Here is an 18,958-nt window from a genome sequence, read left to right as displayed (position 1 = left end):
CTGACTCTGATTCTGTAAGGTTTTACTAAGAGACCCTTCGAACAGGCTGATTCCTGTAACATAAAGCTTTTAACCTGGAAAACCATATTTTCTTGTGGCCATCACTTCAGCCAAGAGGGTATCAGAACTGCAGGCCTTGTCATCTAAACCATCATGCATTGCTTTTTTCAAGGATAGAGTTTCTGTGAGGATGAGCCCTTCTTTTATGCCTAAAATGACCACCAAGACGAATGTAAATCAATCCATTCATCTTCCGTTTTTTTTCCCCAACTATTCCAATAAGGTTGAATATATGCTTCACTTCTCTGATGTAAATAAACCATTGTATTTCAACCTGCACAGGACGGAAGTCTGAGCAACTATTCATTTCTTTTTCATCCAGTCAATTAGGCCAAGCAGTGTCAAAAGTAACTTTAGTTAAATGGATCTCCAATTGCATCTCCATCTTTTTTTCCTTGAAGGGACTGCAATTGCCCCGTCCACCAAAGGCCCACTCTACAAGATCAATGTCTTCTTCGGTCTTTGCTGCTAGAACTTCTATTGATGACATGTGCTGAGGCAACCTAGTCCAAGTCACATACCTTTGTTTTGCATTGTAAACTGGATATAGTTTCCAGAAATACAGCATCCTTTGGCTCTGCAGTGCTCAGGCATATCCTTCCATAGGGGCCACCTGGGTTAATTATGTAGCTAGGGACTCTGACCCAGTGGTGAGAGAGAATGAAATGGACAACATCAGATTTAGGAGTTATGTACTTAACATAACTTGGTTTCTGTTTTGTCCCGTTTCTTTCTTCTTCACATCCCACCCAACCTTCCCCCTTCCAGGAAGTCTAGAGGTATTTAGGAGAGTTTCTGAGCTTCATGGATCTCTGTCTTGAGCTCTAGCTGAGAGTATTGTAGTTGTTGTTCATATTTGTGGTTGTCCTACAGTTCCTTCACCTTTTTCTGAGACGGTAAACTTGATCTGAGGAGTTGGAGGAGATGCAGGGCATTGTGGGAGTAGGAGGAGCTTGAGATAAGTAGCGTATGTCTTTTGAAACCGGTTTGGATCCATTATCTGATCCGAGGACCCAGTGGTGAGGAAGAATGAAATAGGACAACATGATACCAAGTTCATAGGTTGATACTAGGCTATCTGCCCTAGGGCATTTACAAGCCTAGCCAGAGTGTGTTTGGCTTTCGCCACCCTTCTTAGATTAGTTGACTGTGCCTCTGTATAGTAGGTCACAGAAGATAGCCTATTTTTTATTTATTTGTTTTATTTTTATTTTTTATTTAGCATTTGTTGACCGGGAAAGTCCGACTAGGTTCCACAGAGCCTGTTTTCAGCGGAAGCCCGGGGAGAAATGCTCCAAACCTATTTAAGGTTCGTTTACCATGCCTCTGTCTAGCAGTGACACAGGAGAGATCCCAGGGGTAAATTTACGATTTCCCATCCAAACGTCAAGATTCTTCTTGAAGAGGGTCATTGAGGGGCTCTGTCTGACATGGATTGGGATTTTGTTCCAGAGTGAGGGGAGCCTCTGGGATATGAATATGTCCCTTCAGCATGTTCTATTTATTTCTGTGCTGAGGTTTAAGTCACTGGAGCGTGTAGTTCTGATGGATTTGGATTTCTTGAGTGGAGCATGTCCATTAATTCTGGGTTGAACATGGCTTTATACGTCAGGCACAGATCGCCTCTGAATAGGCAGTAAGCAACTGAGTAGAGCTGGAGTTTCTTTAGCCTAACTGCGTAGGGCATCTGTTTGAGTCCCTTGATCCTCTTGGTGAGGTACTTTTGGGGTCTTTCTAGTTGTAGCAGGTGTCGGGTAAGGTACATCCCAAATGGGGCATTGTATTCAATTATGGGCCTGATGAGTAGAGGGGCACAATGACCTCTCTTGATCTGGATGTGAACCCCTTCGTGATAAATTGGGCTACATAGATTGTCTTTCTAACCACCCTGGCAATGTGATTGTCAAAGGAGAGATTGGTATCTACTTGGGTCCCCAAATTCCTAATTATTTCTTATGTACTTAATGGATTACCACCTATGTGGTAATTTGTGGGCACTTTGTTTTTCCCAAAGGAGATGACTATGCACTTTTTGGCATTAAGCGTTAGGCCCTGGCTCTGGCACCAGTTATCCGTCTCTGTGAGACCTTTTTAGAGGATGCTTGTGTCAGCCGGCGAGTCGATTATGGCCCCTAGTTTGCAGTCATCTGCAAACTTTGTCAGCCATAGTCCTCCTGTGTTAGCCTGTATCTCAGAGAAATATATACCGAACAAGAGAGGTCCCAGGACTGAGCCTTGTGGGACGCCACTTGTAACTGGTTTAGAGTCTGACATGGCACCTGCAATTCTGACCATGTGGGTTCTATCCCTAAGCCAGTTTGCAACCCATCTTGTGACATAGGGGTTGATATTTAAGCTGGTGAGCTTATTTATGATGCCCAAGTGGGGTATTGTGTCGAAGGCTTTTACAAGGTCAAGGTAGGCTGTGTGGACTACCTTCCCTTCGTCTATGGCCTTGGTGACTGTTTCAAAGAAATTGACCAGGTTCAAGAGACAAGATCTGCCCTTAACAAAGCCGAATTGGGTAGGATCCAGTGTTTGGAGGTTCCCAATGTCTTTGTTTATGAGTTCCATGATGATACGCTCCATAGCTTTGCAGAACAGGCTAGCTAGGCTTATAGGGCGATACTTTCCGGGGTCCGTTGTGGCACCACCTTTATGGAGTGGGACCACTGTTGCTGTACGCCATTCTTTGGGTACATATCCTGTTGTAAGGGTGAGACTGAACAGTGATTTTAAGTGAGGGTTCAGTTCTTCTTGGAGCTCATGTAAAACGCAGCCCGGGACACCGTCTGGTCCCATTGATGCTGTGTTTTTTGCTTTGGAGAGGGCAGCTCTCACTTGTGCATCTGTGATGTCAGGGAGGCTACACTCTGCTGGGATAGTCATTTGCTCATTTGTGGGGGGGAGTTTGCACTGAACCTGTCTGCCAGGATGTTGGCAATGTCTGTGGGTTCAGTGTATTTTTTGTCATTTTGCACTAAATCAGAGCATATCTGGGAGTTTCCACCCAGGTTTCTGACATAACTAAAGAAAGCCGTGTGATTATCTTTAGCGTCTTGTGCAATTTTTCTTTCGAAGCTAGCCTTAGATGATTTTATGAGGGATCGTAGTTTCTTGCTAGTACTGATCAGAGTTGCCTTCCCTTTCAGGGATTTTTGCTCTGTCATGTAGTAGCTTCCTCCTTCTGTTGTACAGCTTATTTATGGCTGGGGTCCACCAGACAGGTCTCCTGCCTTTGGAGGAGTGTGTCTTGGTTTTATTTGGGATAACACGATCCATGCATTCCTGTAGGTATCCATAGAATGCGTTTGTAAAGGATTCTGCGGTTTGGGCCGTATTTTCCACTGGCCCTGGGGCTTTGAAGGATTCCACCTCGGTTTTGAGAAGTGGGAAGTTTGCTTTTGAGAAGTTTTTGATCGTGGTTTCCTTTGCTGGGGGTGGGGACGGGATATGGATGTCCATAGTGATTAAATTTATGGTCAGATCTTACCAATGAGGGGTATACCTCTGGTATGGAACATAGAGTCCCCATGTTGGTGATGATCAGGTCCAATATGTTTTCCCCTCTTGTGGGAGTGGTGACCAGTTGTTCCATAGCATTTGAGTTTATAAATTCTAGGAACCGTTGGGCTAGGGTGTTGGGGCTTGAGTAGTGCTCCCAGTCTATGTTTGGGTAGTTAGTCACCCAATATAATGGTGTTTGGAGAGACCTTCATATTCTCCAGTGTCTTCAGGAAAGCTGAGTGGGGTTCCTGAGTTTGGAAGGGTGGTCTGTAGCAGGCTACAAACTGGAAGGCAGTTTTGCCCACTGTTAGTTGCACATGGATGGTCTCAGATGCTTCGTGCAGTGCCACTAGCCTGGAGGTATGGGTATCTTTGATGAATATGGATACTCCCCCTCCTCTTGTGGTTCGGTCTGAGTTTTGGGGCCGAAAAGCATGGTATGAGGTATAGCCTGGTAGTGCTGGGGTGCTCTTGGGAGCCTTGAACCAGGTTTCTGTTACTGCACAGATATCGATATTCTCCATACTGAGGAGAGCCTCGAGTGTGTGCATCTTGAGGTTTAGACTTCTGGTGTTGAGCAGCATTACCCTTAGTTTCTTTTTCCTTGTTATGGTAAGTACATAACTCGTGATTTACTTCTGCTCATAGACTTGTCTTTGTAGGTGCTGAACTGGACATTATTTGGTGTTGGCCATTCTCAACTAGGAGTGGACTCATACAGTTATGTTCTTGGATAATTCGATGAGGGTCCCAGCCCATACTGTGATGCATCTGCTGGGTTTAATGGCTACCAGAGTCTGAGGATGTTGAGTGTTCCAGAGGATTCTGAAGTGTCATTGACTCAGAACAGTTGTACTCTGTGACCATTTGTTGTGACCTTCCCTTTCTGCAGGTGAACCCATCGCACACACTGGATACTTTTCTTGGATCATCTACTGTTAATGGTACAATCACTGTAGTTTTGATGTTAAGGGGGCTATGTATCAAGCGAAGACCCATCTTATTGTTTTGAAGGCTTTCCTGATCTTTTGCCAGTGGGCTGTCCATAATATGTTTGCTAAACAAGCATAAGGGCATAAGGTCATACATTGCCTGCAGGAAGGTGATGCTTTTTTGGCAGTGATCCACATTCAAGGCATCGCTTTCCCAGCAGTTCATATTTCCTGGAAAGTGAGCAAGCTGGCATATTCTCTGAAGTGTTCCTTCATTATCTTTTCTGGAGATGTACATTCATTGCTGGTGACTAGTTTGATTCTTTGGGAAGTGATACACTCCAGAGGTTGCCCTGTTTGCCCCCAGTGAGAAGCTGATCCTTTCTCTATTCTGTTTAGTGCTGTAAGGCAGGAGAGTGGTGTTGGTGGTGAATGTATTCTCCATCTTATGTCACTGGAGGTTTCTTTTTTTTTCTGATGATTCTTTATCTCATCTTAAAGTATAAGGAAGAAAAAACAAAACACCTTCTTATCGTCCCTTGCTAAATAAGAAAGGCATGATTTTAGCCTGCTAGATGCATACACTTTTTCAAGCTCTGGCATCCCTAGCAATGCAAAAAAGCTCTGCTGGTCTAGTCAAGGATGTCTCTACAGTTGGATTGACATCTGGCACCACCTCAGAACCTGGAGTCTGTTTTATATTTCCTTATCTCACCAGAGAAACCAGCTGGGGTTTCAGAGATCATTGAGGCTGCTAGAAAGTCCTTTATTTTTCTAGCCTGTGCTTCCAGAAGAAGTGTTTTGCAGTTTGGGTAGAATTGTAGTGAACAAAGCTCCATCTGGCTTACAGGTGATCCTGACTTGCCTCAGACAATTATATAATTTGTGTCTCAGTTATTCCATGATCATGGTACATGAGTCAACTTGTATAATTTGTCTCACAGTTATTCTACGGTCATGGTCCATGCGTCAGCTATTTCTGTTCACCTTGTGTATGGCACAGTTTGCTGGAAAACTACTGGCTGTTCAAACACATCCTCTTTGGAGATCCCCTTCCCTCAGTGGCACCTCAATTTCTTTCTCAACAGGCTTGTCTGTCCACCGTTCGAGACTGTTTGATTTGACATTTTTGAAGGTAATTTCATATCTGTGCATTGAATTTTGGATTTTTAGGCCTTTGTGTGTGGGTAACCATATCTGATTTCTTAAAATGATCAGGTGTTCTTTTGGATGACCTCATCCATTTTTCCGAAGATGGATTCTTAGTTGTCTTTTTTCAGTGAGTGGGCACAAGGCCTTCACATGCTGGCTGTTTAGTGTCAGTTCATTTGTTAACCTGAAACCGTTACACAGGTATAGGAAATTGGACCAATTTTTCATATTTCCCTCCTTTTTGGGGTGAGATGGGCTGTTAGTCGCCAAGAGAATACTGAATTGCCAGCCATGTCATCTGCCCTATGGCAGCCAACTGACTACTGGCCAAATGGTGTAGTCAAAGTCCATTTCACAAGTGGAGCGGGTGCTTTGAGTTATTAATTAAAAAATGGGCCAATTGCAGACATTTCTATGAGGACACTTAGCATTTAGTATGCATCTTTGTGGAGCAGTAGTGTTTGACAGCATCTTTAGGAGATTGGGCCTTTTTTGGTAATTCAGAATTGCAGGACTCTGTATTCTGAACTTTGCCTTGTATGATTTCCTTACCATTTCCACCACAGTAGTTTACTCACTGAGGTTCAACACAAACCAGAACCCATCCTCAGTGTATATGTAAGATACCTTCTTTTCTTAGCAATTTGTCTAGGAAAGAGGATCTTCCACAATCTCCTTCTGTATGACTCTGTTCTATCTTGCCTCTACTGTTAAGATTATTCTCTAGGTTAGGCAAATACATACTTGTATTTTAGTTAACAGTGTAGGTGTAAGTCTTCATTATCATTTCCTAATTTGCAGAAGAGTGCTAGCAAGTTGATTATGGGGAGCTAGTGAGCGTAGACATACCTATTTATACATCATTGACCGATTAAGTTTTTGTGTAATACATTTACATTATTGGAGAAGTGTCATCCTTGTTTGAATCAACTTGATTCTTCCTTAGGATTCTGAAGGTCATTATTTGCTGTAAGAGTCAAAGTATTAACCTTATACATTTGATACCCATGAATGGCTCTTGAAAAGAGAGACTGTGCTTGGGACTTGCAGGGATGTTTATATGATACTACTGTAGTATCATTCACCTCATATTGGGATGAAATATTGCATCCTTGGACATATGAAAAAAGAAGTCAAGAAGATGATGGTGGGTTGGAAGAACCAAAAATACAACATGGTTGTACCTATTTTGTGTGTTAATGTAAGAGAAAGGATTAATGTTAGGTAGAAGATGACCTATGGAGGAAAGCAGCTAGAAACAAACATAAAGATGGGCCCAGTGCAAGAGCACTGATTGCGCAATGCATCAGAGCTAGTCTTGACAGTTTAATATTACTGTTAAATTGTGCGCACAAAACTGCTGCGTATCTAACATAATGTGCATTTCTAACTTTGCACTGTTAGTAACAGTGTTTTGCAAGTGCTTATCAGACTTTCTTTGAACTGTCTTTCACTTCTGCCATTTCTGCAATTTCTATATATTCATCTCTGTGGCTTTAAGTTGGTCATTTGGGACTTGCCATCCAAGGTCTGATCAGTTTCTTGAAATATTTATTGGTCTGAGGTTTATGCTGTTTTCTTCTCTCCCTCTCTCTGTTTTGAAATGCTTATTGAGCTCTGTCATTCTGTCTAGACAATAATACAGCACTACCATTTTCACTGGCATCACTTTCACCACACTTATTTTGTGCTCTTTTTATTACAACTGTGAGCACTTGATACAATGCACTTATGTTCTTTTGAGTGTCACATTGGCACCGTATTTTCTATTATTTTTCAGGAGTATCCGTCACCATCTGTTTGAACATTCCAGACTTCCATACGACTATTTTGCTAACCAGCATTCAAAGGAAAACAAACTGTGTAGAGGTCCATCAAATGGAAACATGCTGTTTTGTCCGTTTTAATTTTTTTTTTTCTGTTGTATATGATCCCTTTGAGGCATAATGTCCTTATATTTCTTTGTTTTGTACTTCCAAGTATACACAGTTCTACATGCCATGTATTATTCTTCCTTACAGATCATATATCCGCCCATAGCTGGCCTTAGGCATAGGCCAACTAGGTGGCCGCCTAGGGTGCTGCTGTAGCAGGGGGGTTTTTCCAGTATTTATTTGGTGTAGGTAGACCAGGATGGGGGCACCAGATGATGTGGTAGGGGGCTCCGTGAAGCCCTTTTGCCTAGGGCACCAGTTGACCTAAGGCTGCTCCTGTATCCGCCACATGTGGTAAGAGCCCCCACCCAAAAAAAGACAGTATCACCCTACCCACAGGTATGCCAGAACCTCACTAAAATACCCACAGGATGTTTCACCACAGAGACTTATACCCCTCTTAAAAGATGAAACCGTAGTCATTCTCCCATCAAACCATTCCCCGCACCCTGTATTTGGAAAACATGCACAAGTGATTAGCATATTCTCTACAGTCAGCATTCATTAATATAAATCTTTCTTGTGTAGCTCTGGATTAGTTTTGTTGGCAGTCCTATGTTTAAACCAGTCAGAAAAGCAAACACTAACACAGGTGGTGCTAGGTACCTTAGTTTAAGGGCAGACAAATGACTTCTACTGTTGTCGAATGTTCATATGTCAGGTAGATAAACTGCAAAGGTGGGTGTGAGAGTGGTACTTGCATATGCCGACTACATCATGTCTATCATTCAAGAAATCCTGTAAGGCTATGATGACACTGATCAGGATACCTCCCTGTGGTGGTGTTTACTTAGTGGATGAAGTGTTAAGCAGAATCTGCTTAAGTGACATTGTTCGGTACTGATGTCAAAGAGTGCCCAGTCATTTGCACATTTTGTGAAGCCCTGTTTTTCTAAAATTTTGTACAGCTGCTTTTTGCTCTGTTTATTGTGAGTTTTTCATAACCTGAATGAGAAGAATTGCATTGTGCTTTTTGTAGGAATCCTGAAGTGTATGTGTATAGGCATACAAGACATGTCTGCAGTATTCAGTATGCATTTTTGACTTGTGTTGTTCCTTTAGTGCTAAATTTTCTTTTCTGATTTCAGGTTATGGGATCTCTTGCAGATAAAAAGCCTCAACAAGGGGAGAGAATTTCAGGAATACTTGTAAAAAGAAACTTCAACTACCACATACTTACACCATCTGACCTGTCTAGTGAGTAAATGTGTCTGTTTTATGTCCTGTCTAGTAAGTAAATATCTGTTTTATGTTCATCTCATACATTGTCATTTTTATGGCTTTTCAGTTCAGGTTTTGGCTGTTGTTGTGTGAGTGCATGTAAAATGATTATTAAATGTGGGTTGGCTGATAACTGATAACCAGGGTAAATGACTGATCCATAAGGGCCTAGTCAGCCATTGCCCTGAGGAGTAAATCATGCAGAGATTATTTTTTTTCATTTCTATTTTATTAAACTTTTGTTAGCAAGTTAAATGGGCTGGTCCCCTAAGGGGTTCATTATTATGTGTTGAGCACAAAGTCTGTATTCACAAACACCACACAAGTACTTTGCTGAAAGTCAGTTTCAATGAACATGAAAATAAGTGTGTGTGTGTGTGTGTGTGTGTGTGTGTGTGTGTGTGTGTGTGTAATGCTGATTGGCTGAAAGTTTCTTTTTAAATTTTGACATCACTGATTAGTGTAATAGTTCTGATGAAGGGTAATTTTGTACCTGAAAATACTTATCTGCTGGTTTTATACGTCTTTTAGAAGTTTTTTTCCAAGTCTTACTATTTTATTAAAGTTATTCAAGCCACAGCAGTGTTTTATATGGACTGCCTTGTTGTAACAGCACTGATTTTGTTTTCATTTTTTACGTGTGTGTGTTTGTGTGTATGTGTATATGTGTGTGTGTATATATATATATATATATATATATATATATATATATATATATATATATATATATATATGTGTGTGTGTGTGTGTGTGTATATATATATATATATATATATGTGTATATATCTATATATATATATATATATATATATATATATATATATATATATATATATATATATATATTTATATATATTTATATATATATATATATATATATATATATATGTATATATATATATATATATATATATATATATATATATATATATATATATATATACACACACACATACACACACACACACACACACACACACACACACACACACAAGTATATTTTTTTTGCAGGGGGTCGAGCACCTCTTGGCCATCCTTATTAATGTGTAGTAACCCTAATTCTGTCCCTGCTCAGACCCCAGCCTTATGATAAAGTCTTTCTGTAACACTACCAGTATTCTGACAAATTTTGTCTGAGAGGATCCCTATGCTGTGGAACAGGCTCCCCATCCATGTGAAACAGAGCCCATCCCTAACCCTATTTTATTCTCACCTTAACTAGTGGATGGGAAATCGGAAATTCACATCAGATCTGGTCCCCATGTTTCTGATAGAGGGTGACAGTAATGCCCAAACTATCATGCCCTCCAACATAACCTCTAGAAATTTCCTAACACTTCCCTCCTAATAAATGCCCATAATACATACAGACAAGAGTGGGTTGGATTGCATGGCTAGACTTTTAAAGGCCCTAGTGGTTGTTAGCCTAGGATGTACCTGTAAACCTATAATTTAGTGGTAAGGTTTTGGTTAACAAATTATTTAAGGAAACTGTCTTCCTTTTGGGATTGGTTGAAGTTTACATCCTTTAATTTTTTTATCCAGTATGTTTTCGATATGCCAGTATTGATCTCCTGTGTTTCATTGCCTGTTCATATAGATATATCATCTCTCTCTCTCTCTCTATATATATATATATATATATATATATATATATATATATATATATATATATATATGTGTGTGTGAGAGAGTGTGAATACACACACACAGGATATAAAAAGTGTACCCACCCCTGTTAAAATGCCAGGTTTTTGTGATATAAAAATGAGACCACAATTAATCATTTCAAAACTTTTCTCAACTTTATTTATTTTTATTTAACATTTGTTTACCGGGAAAGTCCGACTCGACACCGGTCCATTTTCAGCTGAGGCCCTAGCCAAGAATTTCACCCATGTTCCCTCAAAGTTAACACCTGTTTACCATGTCCAGCAGGGACACAGGTGGAATCCCAGGGGTGTATTTTCTGTTTTCCATCCAGTTCTCCAGGTTCCTGTTAAATTGGGCTAGAGAGAGAGAGAGTCTATTCCACAGACGGGGAGTCTTTAGGACACGTATCTATCCTGCCAACAAGTTCTGTTAATGTCACAGACCAGGTTAAGGCCTTGCATGCTGGTTGCCTGAGTGTAGTTTGTCTTACAGATATGCAGCAGCTCCATCAAGGCTGGGTCTGCAGTGGTCTTGTATGCCAGACACAGGTCACCTCTGAGCAGTCTGTATGAGACTGAGTAGAGGGACAAAGCTTTTAGCCTGTTAGGATAGGTGTTTGAGACCCCGTATTTTCCTGGTCAGGAACGTCTGTGGTCACTCCAACTGCTGCCTATGCTTGGCAAGGTATTGTACTCAGTAATGGATCTGGCAAGGTATTGTACTCAGTAATGGATCTGATAAGGGAGGAGTACAATGAATATGACCTCCTTGTTCCTGGATGAAATACCACTATTTATGAGGTGGCCATGTTGAAAGCCTTCGTACAACGGAGACAACGTGGTGGTCAAAAGTCAGGTTGCTATCATCCTGGGTCCCCAAGTCCCACAGGACTGATTGTATGCTTAGTGCAGAAAAGAAGGATGTTGGAGATTCCTTTCCAAATACTTTTCTAAAGCTTCCTTCCAGATGCTCTCCCATCAGACTCTCTTTCCCTTATTACTTCCACAGGCCTTTTTGGTCACATTAGACTTAAAGGACACATATCTTCATATGCCCATTCACCCCTCTATTCAGGAATTTTCTGTTTTTTTTTTTTTTGTTTCTTTCTCTCTTCTTTGCCTTTTAGTCTTTCTACAGCCACAAGGGTGTTCACTAATGTTAAGCCCCTGTCATAGTCTTTTGCAAAGTTTATGGAATCTAGGTATTCCCCTGTCTGGAAAACTTGCTTCCTCAGGCTCCCTCTCAGGTCAGGCTTCTGCAGGATCTGAACTTTACCATGTTTATTCTCCGCAGTTTGGGATTTCCTGTCATTTTACACTTCCCTCTCAAATCACAATTAAGTTGTCCTGTTATTGTAATAATTGTATTTATCACTACATAATCTAAAATCTGATGACATAAGCTTTTCCTTTCTTTACAATTAGTAAAAGCAGATAGTAGTACTATAATTATGTATACTTATTCTTTCCATTTTAAATCTACAATGGTTAATCATCCCATTTTTGTTAAAGCTACATCTAATACCTTTACTGTATTTCTTCAGAATACAGCAATTCCAGAACATTTGTCATTACCAAATTCTAGATGATCTTTCCTCCCCATAGTTTCTCAGATTGTAATCTTTCTTCATTTGTTAAAACTTTCTTATAAAATAATTACATCTATATTACGTGTATTTCACCACCCCAGAAATCACATTCTGCTTTCCTAATTCTTAATACCATTCACATTTACAGAAAGCATGCTAAAATTTTAATTTTCCCTTTTCCTTAGATTCTTGATTTCTTACGTTCTGAGCTAATTACCAGGCTAGCTTTCTTAACGGGCCATTCTAAGCTTAGCCAGTTTTCTTTCCAAAGGTGAGAATCAAACACTGTACCTTGTGTCTGTGAGTCAAAATGTTAACCATTATACTGACCCTTCAGTATCTGGATATATTATTTATTTATTTGCCATTTGTTAACCGGGTTAGTCTGGCGGGGCAGGTGCCCTTTTTCAGCAGAGACCTGAGGGGAAAAGCTCCAGATACATTGTTTACGGTTCAGATACAAAAACTTATTTACAGTTGCATATAAAATTGAAAATACAGGAGACAAATTTTTTACAGTTGCATAAAAAAATTGAAAATACAGATACAGTGAGATTCATAAGATGGGTATATGTGATGAGGTCAACATTCTTTTGAGAAGGGAAAAACTGTAAAAGAGTCCAGGTAGGGAGAAAAAATTAAAGGTAAGAGGCAAGGAAGGGTTAGAGGGTGTAACAGGTCCTAGTAAGCACTAAATAGTAGTTGAGAAACATGTTGTAGAGATTAGTAGGCAAGGTGTAGCAAGCTTACAAGCAGGGGGGTCAAGTGGAGTCTTTACAGGGGCAGGACCATGAATTTTGTAGGTAATCCTTTAGGGATAGTTTGAATTTGGGTGAGGTTTGGAGGGATCTGATTGGGAAAGGGAGCTTGTTCCAAGCTGTGGAGACTGCATGACTATAGAGACTTTTACCTATGGTTGTTGGTCAGAGCTACAAAGTTTGTGGTTAGGGACATAAGGGAAGACAAGTTATTAATGAGGGACAAGCTTGGGGGTGCAGGAGGATAGATTGTGTCATATGAAGCTGAGGTAGAAGGAGTTGGTTACAGAACTCTGACCAGTTTAGTTTTTGTAGTGAGAGGCAATGATGGTGAGAGGTAGGGGAGATTTGTGGCAAATCTGGCGATTTTATTATAGGTAAGTTCAAGTTTAAGAGATTTTTTTGGAGGATGGTGAAAAAAGGGGCAGCATAAAGTAAAGATGGAAGGAGGTAGTCTTGGGCAAGGGATATTTTGGATTCCTATGTAAGGAATTATTTTATTTCTGTATAGTAATCCAAGTTTCTGATGGGTCTTTTTGATGCAGTTGTTGATGTGGATGTCGAATTTTAGTTCATCAATGTGTATACCGAGAAGTTTAGTGTGAGATTCTGCCAAAATGACTGTATTGTTTAGGGAAGAGAGATTGAAGGAGGGTTTGAGATGTTGGAGAGGTTTGGGAAGGAAAAGAAGTTTAGTTTTATTCGGGTCAACTAGGAGTTGGTTAGTAGTGAGCCATCTTTCAACAGAGTGTAGTGTGTCTTATGTGAGGGTATGTAGGTGAGTAAGGTTGTCAGAGGTAGTCATTTGCATATTAAATAAGTTTAGAGTGGGGCAGGATTACAAGATCATTCATAAAAATGTTGAATAGTAGGGGGCCCAGGATGGAGCCTTGATAGACTCCAGTAAGAACTGGAAGGAAAGGCGAGGTAGCCAATATCCATTTGACAGATTGAATTCTATTAGATAGGTAAGAAGAGAACCAGGTAAGGGTAGAGCAAGACAGGTTGAGGGAAGAAAGCTTGGAGAGCAAGAGATTATGTGAAACGGTGTCAGAAGCCTTAGAGAGGTCTAGGAAGAGGGATGATACTAGTTTGTTGTTGAGAGAAGAAGAGATGGAGTTAGTGAAGGACACCAAGGGTGGTAGATGTGCTCTGGTGTGGGCGGAAGCCATGTTGAGTAGGGGTCAGGAGATTTTCTTCAGTTGTATGTACCAAGAGTTGTTTGTGGATACACTTTGTGGGGATAGGTTTGATGGTGAAGGTGGAGTGGTGGGAAGAGTGTCATAAATAGTATTTGTGTTAGATTTGACTACTTTTTGTATGGAGTCCATGAAGGAGTTGAGGGATATAGAAATTTCTAGGAGTGAGCAGTTTGGGGAGGGGTTAGGAGAGGAAGGGTTACCTGGGAATAAGCTTGTTAATGGTATTCCAGAATTTTTGGGGGTTAGAGTGGGGTTTTATTTGAGGATTCAAGTAAAAACTCTTTATCTAGGGTGATTTGTTTCTTGGTTGAGTTATGAAGTTCTCTATAGAGTTGAAGGCTAGAGGGGGTTTTAAGTTGGTTCCAGGTTTTCCATGCGGGGTCTCTTGTTTGCATGAGAGAGAGAGAATGACTTGTCCAAGGCGCAAAGTTGATTTAACTCTTAACATTTCTAGTAGGAGATAGGGAGTTAAGGGTATTAAGGAAGATGCTGTCAAATGTGAGAACAGCTTCTCTGAGGGGGAGTTGTTGGTGAGGGACCAATTTAGTGATTAAATAAATCAGGGTTAAAACTGGATAGGTTACAGCAGTCTCTGTATAGGTGGGTTTGGATAGGTGACGACTTATAGAGATGGGGTAATTATCACTTAGTGTGTTAGGCAGTAGAGGGGTTATGATAATGGTCAGGGTGGGAGGTAAGTAGCCAATCTAGAGTGGTACTGGTATTGGATTGTTGATTAAAACGGGTTGTGGTAGAGATCAGTTGGGTGAGGCCATATAGATTGATGTTAGCATTGGGGGACTGAGTAGTAAGATAGTTCCAGTCGATTTTGACATCACCAATAATGATGGTTTCGTAGGAGATAGTTTGGGAGACCCAGGATAGAAATAGTTGTAGTGTATGGATATTGTTACCAGGTGATATGTAAATAGTGGTGATGGCAATCTTTTTGTGATTATTTAGGTTAAGATTAGTTATGAGTATCTCAGCTGGGTGGAAGCTAGGGATGGGGAATGGTAGAGGCTGAAGAGAGAGGTTTTCTGAGTAGAGGATAGCTGCCCCTCGACCTGTCTTGGCGGAAGATATTGTTGCCTGAGGGAAGGATTTCTTTGTTTGATATGTGAGACTTTAGCCAGGTTTCAGAGATGGAGAGGATGTCTGGAGAGTGTAATGATATCCAGGAGTGGAGGTCATGGAGTTTGTTTTACAGCACTATGAATATTGCGGCCTAAGAGTTTAAGGTGCTTAGTGGAAGAGGTAGGCAGAGTTGGGGGGGTGCCTGGGTGAGGGTGGAATTTAGTGCGATGGAGAGGTCAGATGATTGGGTTTGTGAGCCAGGGTAAACCATTATCCTTTATCATCCATTTCCTTTCTTTTTTGTTTTGTACTTATCCCTTTCATTTTTTTTTTTTTACCCTTTTACCAATTCTTTTTTTTCTTTTACAACCTCCCAATTTACATCTTCCATCACTTATTTCAGAACCTCCTTCTGTGTCCTCTATATTATTTTTGTTCTCATCTAATTTCACTTTGATTTCTACTACTAAACTTTCTTCTCTTTGTTGTCGTTCTTTTGATGTTCTTCGTGTTTCACTGTTGCAGTCATTACATTTGGGTAATCTGCTGGCAGGTTGCCCTCAGTCGGCCTGATTAACAAAGTCTTAGGTCCTGCGTCGGTTGCTGTCGCTTCTTCCATGGCGTCATGTCGTCAGGGGTATAAAACATGCAGCCGATGCCATTACATCAGTCTTTCTTGCCTCGCTGTGCCCGAAGCAGAAGCAGTTCGCAAGTGCCGGTTGGCCGACTCCTGAAATTTTCGTTTTCGAGTTTCAGAACCGAAGTCTTCAACTAAAAGCAAAGTACCCTGTTGGGGAAACTCTTGCTCCTTACCGATGTCAGTAAAAATTAATAATTGTATTACTTGTGGGAAGCAAATACCTCATAAGGATTTCCATTTGTACTGTATTCCTTGCCTAGGCCCCGACCATGACATACCTTGCTGTCGGTTTTGTGCTTTATTTAATCAGCGCACTATCCGTCGTCGGTACATTTTTGCTTCTAAATATTTCGGTTCTCTGTTTAATTATCCAGAAATGTCATTGGTTAGCTATCTGACTACCTGAATACCGAAAAAATGCAAATAAAAAGACAGAGACAGGTCGTTGAGGTCCAAAACTGCAGACAACGCTTCTCCTAAGCCAGTCGCCAGTTTGCCGGTACTCAGTGAGGCGCTTTCGCAGCCCCTGATACCTGCTACTTCTGATTTGCAGGCCTCTACTGAGACCCATTCAGAGTCCGGTATGCCGCGAGATGCTTCACCTATGGAACCCGCGGATGTCTCTACCTTGGATGGGTCCGGAGCCGCTGTGCAGGCAACAGCTTCTGAGGGTGTATTCAGGCCTACAGATTTGTATATTAAACCGACACCACCTTCAATATTAAGGCCAAAATCTCGATCTATGTCTAAAAAAACGACGCCCAGGCCACATGTTCAGGCCCCTATGCCTAAAAAACAAATTATCAAAATGGCTGAAGATTTAATTACTCTTATCAGGGGTAGTCAACCCCCCCCCCCCTTCTAAGAGGCCTAGGGCTGAACGTGACTATGAATCTTCTGAACAGGACTCTGTTTCTTCTGACTCTTCTAATGAACAGGATTTGTCCATACCTACTTATGAGGACTCCGATGCAGAGGATTCCTTTCCTTCTGCTTCTCCCCCTGAGGATTTTTCTTTTGGGGAAACTTCACATACCTTAAGGGAGCATTTCCACTGGGAAAGTCAGGATTTTTCTGAATCCAAAAAGAGGCTTGGGGATTTCCTTCTTCTTCCTCAGCATAGGCCTTTGGCTATATCTCCTGTACTAGACATTGTTGATGATGTGTTTTCAGTATCCTGTATGGCCCCTGATTCCCTGCCTCCGGCCCCTTGTAAGCCAGACAGATACTACAGGGTTCTTGACTCCCACAAATTCCTTTTCAAAAATCCTGTTGCTGACCCTGAAACCATTTCTCAGGGGCCCAAGGGCATTAAGGCTTCTACTGCTAAAAATCCTACCCCTTCTGATAGAGACTCCAGGGCGCTGGATAGATGGGGTAAAAACGTTTATACTTCTGCATCCCTGGCTATCAGGGCTTTAAGCTGTCCATTCCATATGCTAAAATATCAACAGCATATCATGGGACTGCTTAAACAGAAAATGATGATTTCTGACTGTGTGGAAAATAAGGATTTACAGGATTTATTGCATTCAGCTGAACAAGTTGGAAAACATACTTTGCAATGTGGTTTTGATTCTTTGGAGGCATCTTGCAGGGCTGGTGTTACTGGGTCTGTGCTTAGAAGGCATGCTTGGCTTAAGGAGCAATCTCTGCCAGATCATGTTAAAGCAAAATTGTTGGATGCTCCTTTGCAGCAGGACCGTCTGTTTGGCAATAAGGCTGAAGAAGTTCTAAAAAAGATGGAAGATAAAGCTAAATCTATGCAAACTGTGAAAGATTCCTTACAAGTACAACCTCCAAGATTTAGTAGGCACTGGCCTAGTAAGAACTGGTGCTTTCCAGTTCCTTCCAGAGCCACTCGAGTCAAACCCAGACATTCCAAAAGCACCAGGTTTCAGTCCCAAGGGACTTTCGGAACTAAGCAAAGGGGTGCCTCCGCTTCCAAATCTGGAAACAACAAGACCCATCCCTATGGTAAACAGTCTCAATGACTTTCCTTTAAAATTACCAAGCACTTACCTCTTAGCCGCTCCTTTGGGGGGAAAACTGGCTCTTCATGCAAAAAACTGGCAACTTATAACCCAGGACAAATGGGTTTTAAATATAGTGTCCCAGGGATACAGATTTCATTTCCACACGTTGCCAACTCCAAACGGATGGCCAGACCTGCCCCCAAATCATTGGGCAGAGGCTCAGAAACAAGTACTTTCCCTCCTAAACATGGGGGCAATTCAACTAGTACCAGAAGAGGAAAAGGGACAAGGTTTCTATTCCAAACTTTTCCTGGTACCCAGAAAAGACAAATCATGGCGTCCAATTCTGGACCTGTCTACGCTAAACACCTTTCTGGACATTCCAAAATTCAAGATGCTGACTCTTCACCAGTTACTTCCTACGCTAGGCAAAGATGCCTGGTTGACATCTCTAGATTTAAAAGAGGCTTACCTGCATATCCCAATCAGGGAATCTTGCAGAAGATACCTCTGCTTCAAAGCAGGCTACTTGCATTATCAGTTCTTTGCACTGCCCTTTGGCTTATCTACTGTGCCCAGGGTATTTACAAAGTGCCTGGCTCCAGTAATTGCATTTTGCAGACAAAGAAATATTCAAATATATCCATACCTGGACAATTGTCTAATTCAGGCAGAAAACAAGGCCATCCTTCTAAAACATCTGGTGTTTGTAAAAAGGGTTCTAACTTGTCTAGGGTACACTATAAATGAAAAGAAATCACAACGGTTACCCTCTCAAAAAATTACATTCTTTGGTGCAAGCTTGAATACAACTGCCCAGATGGCTTTCCTTATGCCAGAAAAGCAAATTCATTTGGTGACCTACTTCAAACAGGTGGCCACAAAAACCCTGCTATCTGCAAGACAAATACTGCAAGCCTTGGGATTCATGGCCTCCTGCATTCTTCTAATTCCATATGAAGACTGCATATGAGGAAACTTCAGTGATACTTAAAAAGTTTATGGAGTCAACATTGTCACAGCCTGGAAACAATGATTCCTATCATACCTTGCCTGCAACTAGAGTTCCTATGGTGGGCCGAGGCCTGCCACCAAAACAAGGAGCTGCCATTCACACCCCCCTGCCTCCCAAACCCTAACTATAGATGCATCAGACTATGCATGGGGGGCTTATCTGGCAGGGAAGTGAATTTAGGGCAAATGGAGCCCAAATCAAATACACCTTCATATCAATCAAAAAGAAATACTAGCTGTACAG

General features: G+C 41.3%; 1 protein-coding gene across 1 annotated transcript in view; it reads left to right on the top strand.

Annotated features, from left to right (window-relative positions):
* CPSF3 (cleavage and polyadenylation specific factor 3) overlaps window positions 1–18,958 on the top strand; it is a 710,232-nt gene that overhangs the window by 384,780 nt on the left and 306,494 nt on the right. The window contains exon 12 of the mRNA XM_044079083.1: window positions 8,674–8,782. Within this exon, the coding sequence (XP_043935018.1) occupies window positions 8,674–8,782 (109 nt within the window). The remainder of the gene's footprint in view (window positions 1–8,673; window positions 8,783–18,958) is intronic.

Source organism: Protopterus annectens, chromosome 1.part1, assembly GCF_019279795.1.
Source record: "Protopterus annectens isolate FY-2018-M chromosome 1.part1, PAN1.0, whole genome shotgun sequence".
NCBI classification, from domain to species: domain Eukaryota; kingdom Metazoa; phylum Chordata; order Ceratodontiformes; family Protopteridae; genus Protopterus; species Protopterus annectens.
This window is presented reverse-complemented; position numbering and strand designations above follow the sequence as displayed.